The 11,601-nt window shown below is 56.1% G+C and overlaps 2 protein-coding genes across 2 annotated transcripts; both read right to left on the bottom strand.

Annotated features, from left to right (window-relative positions):
- Nucleotides 1-2,142: 2,142 nt before the first annotated feature.
- Nucleotides 2,143-5,457, bottom strand: LOC309577588 (aryl-hydrocarbon-interacting protein-like 1; the record flags this gene model as incomplete). The annotated part of the gene is made up of 7 exons (XM_082289717.1): nucleotides 2,143-2,555; nucleotides 2,775-3,416; nucleotides 3,653-3,794; nucleotides 3,920-4,096; nucleotides 4,175-4,363; nucleotides 4,562-4,741; nucleotides 5,362-5,457. 7 exons carry the CDS (start codon nucleotides 5,455-5,457, stop codon nucleotides 2,143-2,145), a joined length of 1,839 nt encoding a protein of 612 aa, XP_082145843.1.
- A 485-nt stretch (nucleotides 5,458-5,942) lies between these two features.
- TAF7L (TATA-box binding protein associated factor 7 like) lies at nucleotides 5,943-11,540 on the bottom strand. Its single transcript, XM_082289158.1, has 11 exons — nucleotides 11,389-11,540; nucleotides 10,377-10,455; nucleotides 10,080-10,213; nucleotides 9,619-9,745; nucleotides 9,362-9,420; nucleotides 8,286-8,358; nucleotides 7,770-7,886; nucleotides 7,480-7,668; nucleotides 7,266-7,378; nucleotides 6,931-6,990; nucleotides 5,943-6,362 (listed from the first exon to the last, which is right to left on the bottom strand). The coding sequence occupies exons 1-11, from the start codon at nucleotides 11,452-11,454 to the stop codon at nucleotides 6,318-6,320; spliced, it is 1,062 nt and encodes a 353-aa protein (XP_082145284.1). The 5' UTR covers nucleotides 11,455-11,540; the 3' UTR covers nucleotides 5,943-6,317.
- Nucleotides 11,541-11,601: the final 61 nt, after the last annotated feature.

The following is an 11,601-nucleotide window of genomic DNA, read 5'->3' as shown; positions in this document are numbered from 1 at the left end:
GCTGTCCCCAGCTTTGGGTTGAGCTGGGGGCCTGGAGGCCCTCGTTGAAAGCGGGGCAGTGCAGGGAGGCTGTTCTGCCTCTGGCAGGGCGGCTTGGGGGTGGTGGCTCCTGGTCCCCAGGGGTCCCTCGGGCTGGCTGTCTTGTGCTGTGTTATGTTGAGAAAGAGGCAGAGTCAGGTGCTGCAGGGTAACCCAGAGCAGGGGCTGAGATGGCCCTGGTGCTCTGGGGCCAGAGGCTGTGGAAAGATGAGAGGCTTGAGCCCTCCGGGCAGGGCAGGGCTGCACACTGGGGTGAAATATCCGACCTAAGCAGGGCTTGCAAGGATAGAGCCAGGGCTGTTGTTGCTGGCTGGGACAGGATGCGGGGCTGAGCTGCCTGGGGAAGTTGTGACCAGGGCTGGGTGTCAGGCCCAGGGCTGTGGGCTTGGCTTTGGGGTGTTGGCAGAGGTGAGGAGCAGTGCCCACACCAAGAACAAGGCAGTGTGAGCCTTACAGCCAGGGGTATTCAGTGTGTAGGGCTCCAGTGTCTGCTGGCAGCAGCGTGGGTGGCTGTCCTTGCTCTCCGCTGTCCCGGCCAGGTGAGTGGCAGGAGGGCAGTGTGGTGGCATTAGGGTGGCTTTGGGCATGCTGTGTCAGGCTGTGGGTCAGAGGGCCCACAGGCCAGCCTGTGAGACCCAGCTGGACCCCTCTGTTATCCCAGGGGCAAGATGGGAACAGTGTGGGGAGCAGCAGAGTGAGGTTTGGCCTGAGAGTGTGGTCAGGAGTATCCAGCCTGGGGGGGAGCTGGAGGAAGAAAAAGGGCAGGATGAGGAGCTGCTGGCCCCAGAGCCAAGTGTGGGGAGCAGAGGGGGCCAGGCTGGGTGCTTGGGCTGTGTTTGGGAGCTAGGATGTGTCAGGGAGGGGAGCAGGCTGGTTAATGCTCTGGTAACCATGTACTGTGGTGCTGCTGTCCTCACTGCTTTGTGGCATCTCTGATCTGGAAAGAGAATAAATTTGTATTTATACTGAGACCTGGATCAGTGCTCTGGCCTCTTCTATCCGTGCATCTCGGCTGAGTCAGCTCCCGTTGCTGTGCCATCCTGGCACTGCTCCTGCAGGGCTGCTGGGACACAGCCTGCACTGTCACCCTGGCTGTCCACACCACTTGAGGCAGAACAGAAGCTGTGAGCAGAGCCCCAAGATCCCCAGACACACGTGTGTCCCCCAACCACCATCTTCATCCTCTTCCAGCAAGGTCTGCCCAGGCCATGTGGCAGCCTGAGGAGTGGGACAAGGGCTGTGTGGGGACAATCCCTCTTTGTCACCCAGGAGCTTTTGCTGTAGGAAACCCTTCAGTCCCAGGCAGGATGTAGATGGCAGTGGGATGCTGGGCAGGCAAGGCAGTCCTCTCCCTCCTTTCTCTCCGGCGTTCCATTAAGTTTTCAGTGCCCAGAGGTGCCTGGGTGCCTCAGTCCCAAGTGCTGCCCATGTTCACTGTGGCACAATGAGGGATTCAGATGAAGAATAGTTCAGGGTAAGGCCAGGGGCTCTCGGGTCCTCTCCACTGCCCAGACTTGGCTGATGGTGAAGTCTGCCCAGGACAGACACTTTTTGGGCTGGACCTGCTCTCACCCCTGCCTGGAAGGGCTGGCACTGCTGGGAAAAGGCCTGTCACAGTGCCACTGCAGGGAAGTTTGGGGACACTCATGCAGGAGAGATTCAGGAGCTTAAGGGGGGTGGCATGCAGCCTCCTTAATCACTCCTCTCAAGAGCAGCACCAGCTGCCCCATCCCTGTGCCATGGGCTCCAGGGCAAGGCAGGAGGTGTGGAATGTCATCAGGGAAGCTGGTCACGTTCAGGAACAAATCCAGCCCATGGTGCCAGGGAAGAGCTTTTATTTCTCAGCCAGCAAAGCTCGGTGGCGCCCAGCTGAAAGGCGCTGGAGCCGGGGAGTCGGGGCAGGGGTGCGGCGGGCGCTGCTGCACAGTGGGGCTGGTGGGCCCGGCGGTGGCAGGGTGAGGACAGCATTGTTCCCGTGTCACTGCCGGGCCAGTCCCCAGCCCCGGTGCTCCTTCTCAGGGTACAGGAGCCCTGCTGGCTGTGCTGTGCCTTTTTGTCAGTGGCCTGGCAGTTGTTTCCCCAAGCAGGGGTGACTGACCCTGCTCAGGGCTGGTCATGGCCCTGCTCTTTGCTGCGTTGCTCCAGGGATGCAGCACCCCCTTCTCTGGCTGCTATGGAGCAGGAGGGTATTTCTGCCCCTCCACCCAGCTCCTCATCTTCCCCAGAGGTGAAGCTCTCTGGTGGGATGTTGCCTTCCCCAGAATTTTCTTGTCCACTGCCTGCTCCTTGCTCCCTGCAGCTCACCTCTTCCAGAGCCTCCCCAGATGTTTTATCCTCCAGCCCTGGGGGCCCCTCAGCTGAACCCAGCCCCTCGCTGGGAGCCCCCAGCTCTGGGGTTCTCTTTGGCTGAGCCTGGGCCTCATTCCCTGTGCCAGCTCCCTCTGCTCCACTGGCTCCTTGCTCCAAGCCCTGCACTAGCCCTGCTGCCTTTGTCTCCCCTGTTGTCCCACATTGCCCTGCTTCAGGCTTTCCCAGTTTTGCTGGTAGACTCTCTTTCTCTTTGTCCTTCTCCACTTTCCCTTTCGCTACTGCCTCTTCCTTTTCCTCTTCCTTTTCCTCTTCCTTTTCCTCTTCCTTTTCCTCTTCCTTTTCCTCTTCCTTTTCCTCTTCCTTTTCCTCTTCCTTTTCCTCTTCCTTTTCCTCTTCCTTTTCCTCTTCCTTTTCCACTTCTTCACCCTCTTTTAATTTCTCATCTTCTTCCTCTGCCCCCCTCTCCACCTTTTCCTCTTTGCTCTCCTCTTTTTCTTCCTTTTCTTCCTCCTCTTCTTCCTCTCCCTTCTCTTCCTCTTCCTCACCTTCCTCCTCTGTTCCCAGGCTCTCTGACTTTGCCCCACAGGTGCCCAGGTTTACTTCTTCCTCCACTGCTGTCCAATCCCTCCCTTCCACCTCTTCTCCCACAGGCTCTCCCCGGGCTTCTCCTCCTGGTGCTGCCCCTTCACCCTCAGCCCTGGGGGTCCCTTGTTCTGCTTCCAGAGCCCCTGGTTGTCCTGTTACTTCAGTCTCAGCACCCTGCTCCCCCTGCCCAGGGCTGTCCTGGACCCCAGCCTCACCCTGAGGTGCCCCATCACCCACCTCCCTGCTCTCCCGCCCCTCACGGGCCTTCAGACCCTGGGACGACTGGAAGAGGCCCTGGTAGCGCTTCCGATCCTCCACGTGCTTCTTCCTCATCCTCTCCCCCAGCTGTTTCAGCTCCTTCTTCACTGCAGCCGCCATGGAGGGGTCGAGGTGAGCCACGCGCTGGAAGTCCTCCCGTGCCTCCCGCTCGTTCCAGACAGCAGCGTGGGCCTTCGCCCGCTTGAAATAGGCCTTGGCGTTGTCTGCCAGGGGAGAAGAGAAGTCGTGGAAAGGGGCAGTATCGTGTGGTGGGCTGGGGAAACCAAGGACATGAGCAGTGTCATGGGCAGGGTGAACTAGGACGTGGGGATCTAGGTGACATAGGTACTGTCACAGGCAGAGGGACACGGGATGAGCATTGTCACAGATGGGGGATTCAGAGGATGGAGTCCCTGGGAGCCTTGGGGACAGCAGGGGTTGGGATGCAGGGCACAGGTACCATTGTGCTTCTGGAGAAGCTCCGTGGTGTGCTCCAGCACCTCGTAGTACTCGCCGAGCTCCAGCTGGCACTGGCAGTAGTTGAGCACCAGCGGCGTGACCAGGCTCTCCAGCTTCAGCCAGCCATCCTCCCACGGCTTCTCCTGCCCCGCGAGCAACACAGGGCCGTTCGTGGCTGTGTCCACCCCATCCCAGGCACCCAAGGCACACAGGGAAGCACTTTGAGGGGTGACCCAGGCAGGGCTGGGGAGGTGTTGGTCCTGCTCACCTTGGCCTGGAGGTTCCTGAGGCAGATGACAGCCTCCTGGTACTTGGCTGCCGCCTGCGCGAACTCCCTGCGCAGGACGAGGCGGTTGCCCTCGCTGTGCAGCACAGGCACTGCTGCCAGCTTCTCCTCCTTGCTCATGGCCCAGGTGTCCCGTTTGTACGCCGAGGGGTCCTCCACCTGCACAGGCAGGAGGAGCTCTGAGTGGCCTGTCCCAGCTCTTCCCGCTCTGGCAGCCTTCCCTGCCATCCCCCTTACCCGGAACAGCTCCATGATGAAGATGAGAGGCTGTGGTGTCCGCTGCAGCTCGTCCAGGTCATCGTAGCCCGTGCTGTGGTAGTCAAACATGTTGCCCATGCCACAGCGGTGCTTCTGGCCTTCCAGGGGGTCCCGTCCCTCCGCGATCCTCCGCATGCCCCTGGAGACCAGGGCATACATGCCTGTGTGCTGCAAGGAGAGGGAGCACCCCGCTCAGCCCTGAGGGACCATCTGCACCCCCTTGTCTGGGGCAGCCCCCCTGGTGCTGAGGCCAAGTGACATCCCATGTTTGCACCAGACAAGGTCGGAGCATCTCTGGGAAGCATGGTGCTGTGCCCTCGCTCTGCAGGAAGGGGGGGAGTGGGCATCTATGGGCCCCTCACTCACAATGATGTCACACCAGAACTCTGCCACCTCCCCAATCCTCATGGAGCTGAGCAGCGTCTCCCAGATCTCCAGCTTGAACATCTTGCCCACGATGATCTCCATGGGCATGCCAGCTTCCCGGCTGTCATCGATCACTGTCCGCTCAAAGTCATCCTTCAGCGTCTGGAAGTGGAAGGTGAACTGCCCCAGAGAGAGCCCAGTGGTCAGAGTCCCCTCAGTAGCTACGATGACCTCAGCTGTGGGGTCAAGCCTGCTCCCAGCACTGTGCTGGTCTGACTGGCAGCTCTCCCCCCACAGCAGGAGATTGTGCCTCTTGCCTACTTAAGACAGCCAGCAGATGGTTGAATCTCTTAACATCCATCTATGCTATGTCTTGCTTCTCCCTGTGGATTCCCCTTTATAACCCAGAGGGTGTTCTCGGAGTGTGCACCAGGACCTGGTGGAACCCAGAGTGCTCAAAGGCTGGGGAATCTCCCAGGAGCAACCCCTTGGCACATCCCACTCCTCCTTGGCACATGGCAGGAAAGGCAGATTTCAGCAACCCAATGGGGCTGCTGAGCTCTAATGGCGCCATGGGGAGATGTCACAGGCCCAGTGCAGGGTGAGGCCGTGGGCACTGCCAGCTGTCACTGTGAGAAGCGTGGCTGCCTGTGCCCAAACCAGCCCCTCCTGCACACGTGTTGTGAGGGCTCTCACTGTTCCCCAGACCTGGAGCTGGGCTTGTGCACCATGATGGGCAGGGATGCCAGACCCACTCCCTCTCCCAGGGCTCTGGAGGAACAACCACCCAGACAATTTACCTTGCTCCCATCCTGCAACTTTGGCAGCTCCCCTTGGCCTCCGTGCAGAATCTTCTTTTTGACCCCTTCCACATTCAGCAGGTAGGTTTCCTCCATGGCTGCTCACAGATCACACACACCCCAGCACGCTCTGGCCCTTCTAGAGCTCCACGTCTTCCTTAGGTGTCTCTTTCTTCACTATCTGGACATACACATCATCTTCCAAGGCCTCTGCTGACCTTTTCCTTTCTGTGCTGGGGCAGAGCCTTCTTCCTCTGCCCTTGGGTTGTGAGAGGGGTGTCCCCACTAGGACACACTCACTGAAGCCCCTGGTGTCCTCCGTTGCTTTCTGTAACCGCCCTTCTAATCCTCTTCCCACCCTGTCAGGTTAATCTGGGATTTGCCTGCATAGTCTCTGAGGAATTACACGAACTCCCTGATCAGGAGGGCCTCGTTCCTCCCACTGAGTGACAGCACTTTTAACCCAGCTCCACCAAGAGCACTTTGGGGAAGGAGCCCAGCGGTGCCCCACCAAAGGCGCCCAGGCATGGCTCCCTGCCAGGGGCTGGGTGGTTGGGAGACCACAAAGGAACAGACCAGGGTTGAAAAGGAAACTTTATTGAGTTTGGTTTGCACATATAAGCATTCTTCAAACACAAGAACAAACTCCTACCAGGCCACAGCCCATCAAGCCCCTGGCTCAGTAAGATGCAGAAACCAGCACGGTGCTGTCCCGGGGAGGCCAGTGCTGACTCTTTACAGTAAATCTGTTGTTTTGGCTGCTCTCGTAGCCATAGTCCAATTCTTTAGCTCCACCAGCCAAACCCAGCACAGTGGATGTGAAATCAGCTCTGGACATGGACCCTCTACCACTGCTCAGCAGCACATCTGGCAGCAGAAGTGTGTGATAAAGCAAAGGCTTCAGCATGGCAGGCCACCACCACTTCCAGCTCTGCTCACAGAGCCAGGCCCACTCCTCACTTCTCCATGAGGGACTCCAGCTGCTCCTGCAGGGATGCCATCTGGGAAGAGAGAGTGATATGTTACAGTAAGGCACATCTGGGACTCTGGGCAGCCCCAGGACTTTTGTGCTCCTGCACATCTTCTACCCACACCAGTGGCTGCTCTGTCTGTGCATTGCCTGGAGCTGTGCTTGGGCTCCTCTGGGACAGAATTGGCACTGCCCACAGAGATCTGAGTGAGAACCTCCTGCCTTGGTACCTGGCTGGAACAGAGCTGCCCAGGCAGGAAATCTGCCACAACCCTACAGCCACTGCCCTCCTGGTACATGAGTGCTGACAGGTTTGTGTGTCATGCTTTACCCCAGGCAGCAATCTTGGCAGCTCTGGACCGCTGACTGGACATGTTTTGTCTCCTCCAGAAGGAAGGCTGCAGTCAATCCTACTCCTTGTATCTCCTTCTGCCTTGGGAAGCTCCATGCAACTACAGATGAGGTACAACCCCACCTGACCTGTACCACTGGAGTTCACAGCAGCTGCTGTGGCAGAAGATTCGGGGAACTCTGTCAGGCCAAACCTAGAACAGTGTCGTTCCCCACCACCTCCCACTCCACTGTGGGAGTTTCCTCACCTGCTGTTTCTCACGCTCTTCCTGCTGCTTGAACTCATCCAGCACGGCCTGGAGACGGGTCTGCAGAGACAAACACGGAGACCACAGTTACCAGTGTGTTCTCAACAGAATGGGTGCTGCTATGTGTCAAACGGTGCTTTGACAACCACCCCCTCATCTCCTCCAGTTTCACAGATTGCTTTGCCTCCATGGGGAGATGCTGCAGTGTGCATGGCCACACTACAGCTATTTTTAACCCAGCAGGCAAAGCCTCCTGGCTTCTCCAAATCAGCCTGCTGGATCTAATGGCAAGCCAGTGTTAAGCAGGTTTGGAGAGACCCTGGGAGAGCTCTCACCTTGAGGGCAAGGTTCTCCACTTTCATGATGAGATCTTCCTGGCGCTTCCTCCTGTCTTGAGTCTCCTGGAGTTTACTTTTCAGGTTGTCAATCTGTTTCTGGATGCCCATGGCTGGAAGGGAGAGTGAGCTCAGAGCCAGAGCAGCACTAGAGCTGGGAAGCACAGCCTGCCTGGCACGCCAACAATTCTGCCATGCTCTGCTGGTCACTCACCGATCTGGTTGGACCCCTCATTCTCCTGCTGCTGCCCATCAGACTCATTCAGCTTGTCCTGCAGTTGTCTCTCCAAGTCTTCCTCAGTGTCCATGATGTTCAGGTCTTCATCATCGTGATGATCCCTCTCATCTTCATCCTCACTGCTGCTGCTGATATCATTAAATATCTCCCGCAGTTCATCATGTTCTATGTGGGGGCAAAAGAGATAAAACACAGCTGATGACCTGCCAGCGCCCTTTGCTTGCCAGGAACCACATCTAGAAATAAAACAGCCTTCCCCACTGCACCTGAGGAGCCATGGCCTTGCTTATGCCCTGACATCCCTGGGGAGGAGATGTCCAGGCTGGTGAGTGAACCATGGTTGTCTACTTCTTTTGTTTCGTCTTCAGCAATGACTTCCCAGCCTGACAGCAAGAACAGGTGAGTCAAGGGAAAAAGAGGAACATGGAAGATGCAGTGTGATGGAAGAGGCTAAAAGTGGCAGATCACTGCCACTCCAACCAGTCTGGCCTTGTACCTATAGATACCCAGGATGAAACATCCCAGATCTCTTTTTTGATGACTTCTCCTCTACTATTTCAGTTCCTGCTCAGTACAACAGTACAGCCCATAAGAAAGGCCACCTTGACGAAACAATAAGCTTTGAACAAGGCAAAGATGAAGCTCCAAAACTTCAGTGCCTCTTGTGAGTTTATCTCCCAGTGTCCCACACCCACACAAAGCTCAACTTGTTCTTTCCAGAACCCCCAGGTCACACACATGTCCTGTCCTACTCTTGAGCTTTTTTCCCACTAAAAGGATACGGACACTGACAGCTTCAGCATCTGTGCTCAGGAGACGCTTCACCTCTTTTTCCACATCAGGAGACTCGATATACTGGGCCAGAGAGGGGAAAGAGAACAGAGACACTGTTAAACACCGTGTGCATGCTGCTGGTGCTGGCCAACTCCAAGCCTCCACCTCTGGATAGAGCACTGTTTCAAGGCTTTCTGATCTTCTGCCTTCTGCTCAGCATTTGCTCATATTTAACTGTGAAGTAATTTATGCACCCCCCAAAAAAACCCCCAATCTTTTTTGTACCTTGGTAGGTTGAGTGCTCTCACTTTTCTGCTTATACTACTTATTTCATAAGACTTTCTGTGTGTATGCAAAAAGTCCTTGAGGTGTTGACGGTCAACTCAGCTCAACTCCTTCCCATCCCACTCAAAAGAAGGCTTAATTTTTTCACTTTTAAATTAGTCAGGAATTTTACTGCAGTGATATCAAATCTCTCCTGTGGGCTACAAGTGTCTCAAGTAATTTGTTTCCCAAATGTCATGCAGAATCACACTCAATCCTGTTCTCAGAAACTGCAAAGGACAGAAGAACAAGTCTTCCCAGCCTCAGGGTGCTTCATCTCCCCAACACCTTGCCTGGCTTGTGCATATGCACAGAGACAATCTCTGAGCTCCATCTGTTGTCACTCCCCCAGCTGAAGTGACAGTGGTACTATTTGGGGAAGGGAAGGGGCCCTGCATAAAGAGAAGATTTAAGCTGGGAAAGCAGGAATGAGTGAAGCCTCATTTCCATGTGAGTCTTCCTTCCTTTCTCCTCTATGAGCAGGAAGAGATGTGCTGTGGCAAGGCAGCCGCAGGAATGAGGTCCAGCAGTACTCTGCACAGAGGATTTTCCTCTCAGGAGCATCTTGGAAAATACAGAGGAAGCACCCACAGAGGTGTTTAAATCTACTACCCTCCCCTCACCCTCATCTCAGGCAAGGAAACATGAACAAATATTAAGAAAACACATGGCTTCTGGACCAGTCACAGTTACAGCTCTAATGTCTCTGCCTTCCTATCCCTTGGGTATTTCATCTACATCTGTGTGAGAAGCAACTCACCTTCTTCTTAGCTGTCTTCCGGAATCGCCGCTTCCGTACATTTTTCAGGGGAAGAGTGACTGTGATAGAGGGAACAGATTTCATGTGTCAGGCAGATGGCTCAGTGAGAGAAGCACGTGTCAGAAGGGAGAAGATCCCTTCAGCAACAGAGAGAGCCCTGGAAAGGAGCAGCAGCACAGCCAGTACCTGGCAGCTGTGAGCACCCTGCTCAGATGCAGGGTAGTGGGGTGGAGGGGCTTGGCACAGCCTCTACTCACTGCCATGGTTCCATATGAATTTCTTCTCTCTGTCCTTGTCCTTCTTCTTGTTTGCCTTGGGGTCAGTGCTCACGGTTTGCTCTTCCAAAGGTGGGTAGAGATCACCATCCACAGTGCAAACGAGCATCTGGAATCCCCACACAAAGGAACAGTGACTGCCCACTGAATGCTGTGAGCCAAAGGGATTCAGGGGCTCAGGGTGTGGGAGACACACCCCCAGCTCAGCTGGACACAGCAGCAGTTAAGCTGTCACAAGGACAATCACATTCCACACTTTAGGAATGAGGTGTCTAAACACCAAGTGGAATGGGGAATTTTAAACTGCTAATACTGTGAGACACAGGAATAACGTATACACCCATGTTATAATGGGTGTCCAGTTGCCAACGTGTACAAGGGTTTTCCTGGAGAGGAGACCAACAAATTAAGCTGTTTGTGCAGGAGAGAAGGACAGCTCCTACCTGGCAAATATCTGCTGTCTTGTAGAAGGTTTTCTTGTCAATGGTTTTTAAGCTCTCGATGATGCAGGGCAGATCCACCAGCTTGGCTGCCAGTGGCACCCGGTCCACACGGACAATCCCATGGCGCCCGTCCGCTGGGGAGAGCAGGGGACAGGTCAGTGCTGTGGCTCAACAGCCACCCTAGGCAATACAGCCCTGGGCAGCAGAACTTCACAGGACAACACGTACAAGTGGCACAGCTTCACCTGTGGACAGGCAGAGGTGCCTGGACCAGATGCCCTGGTCCTGCTCACTCACCGTGCAGTTCAATGGTGAGCCTGTCCTTCAGGTTGACATTCCCAGACTGGACTGCTCGCCGTACGGTGGAGGCATATTCCTGAGAAGGGAATTCTTCAGGAGCGGGTGTGCTTCCTCCAAGAATTACCAAAGGCTTCTGCCCAACCTACCCAGCTTTAAACACCTGCCATCCACATGCTGGACAGCAGCTGCAAGAGCCACAGTGAACTGCATCCTCCTCCCAACACCACCTGTGGCTCTGCTATGCCCGGTGCTCTCCATACCCCTGGCACGACACAGCTGTGACAGTGGTGCGGGGTCCCTGACAGAGACACCTGCCAGAGCTCCACAGCACTGTGGGGAGTTACAGCTCCCCTCACCAAGCCCTTGTGGTCTCAGCAGGGCACAGTCTCACAGAATCCCAGAATAACCGGGGCTGGAAGAAGAGATCATCCAGTCCAACCCCCCTGGCAAGGCAGGGTCACCCAGAGCAGGTGACACAAGAAGGTGTCCAGGTGGGTTTGGGATGTCTCCAGAGAGGGAGATTCCATAACCTCCCTGGCCAGCTGTTTCAGCGCTCTGCCACTCTCAGTGGAAAGAAGTTCTTCCTCATATTGAGGTGGAACTTCTTGTGCTTTAGTTTATCATCCTGTCGCTGGGCGCCAGAGTCTCAGCTTTAAGCACCTAACAAACAGCAACAAGCGCAGTTACAGCCACAGCAACTAAAGAGCCGGTACTTGTTAAAGCTCTACCTTTACAGAAATGCCCTCCCAAATCCTCTCGTTGTCTCTGAGCCTCCTGCTCTGTGTGTCAGGAGCACTTTTCTAGGGGACGCCGTGGAAAATCCGTTCACAAGGGTGGGAATGGGCTACCCAGGCCTCAAAACACCCAGCCTGTTTCCACATCCCTTCCCAGCCCCGCAGCTTCCTCACTGCCTGGTTAACCCCTCCCGCAGCCGGTGCTGGCCGGCAGGCCGGGCTGGGCTCGGTGTAACTCGGTGAGGGATGAGGGGGATGAGGGACCGAGCTCTTACCGGCGGCAGCCGCAGCACGAACTGGCTCTCGAGCTCGTGCGGAGCATCGTCCTTGCCCTTGCTCATCCCGCCTCCTCCAGCTCTGCCAGCAACACGCGCTTACCTCGCCCTCGGCAAGACTCCTGCACGGAGACCCCAGCTCAGGACGGCTGCCAGAGCCTCCCTCCCCCCGCCCCGCTCCCGTTCCCAGTCCCGTTCTCAGCCCCGCTCCAG

The sequence above is a fragment of the Coloeus monedula genome (genome assembly GCF_965178545.1).
Source record: "Coloeus monedula genome assembly, chromosome: 12".
Classification (NCBI taxonomy): domain Eukaryota; kingdom Metazoa; phylum Chordata; class Aves; order Passeriformes; family Corvidae; genus Coloeus; species Coloeus monedula.
This window is presented reverse-complemented; position numbering and strand designations above follow the sequence as displayed.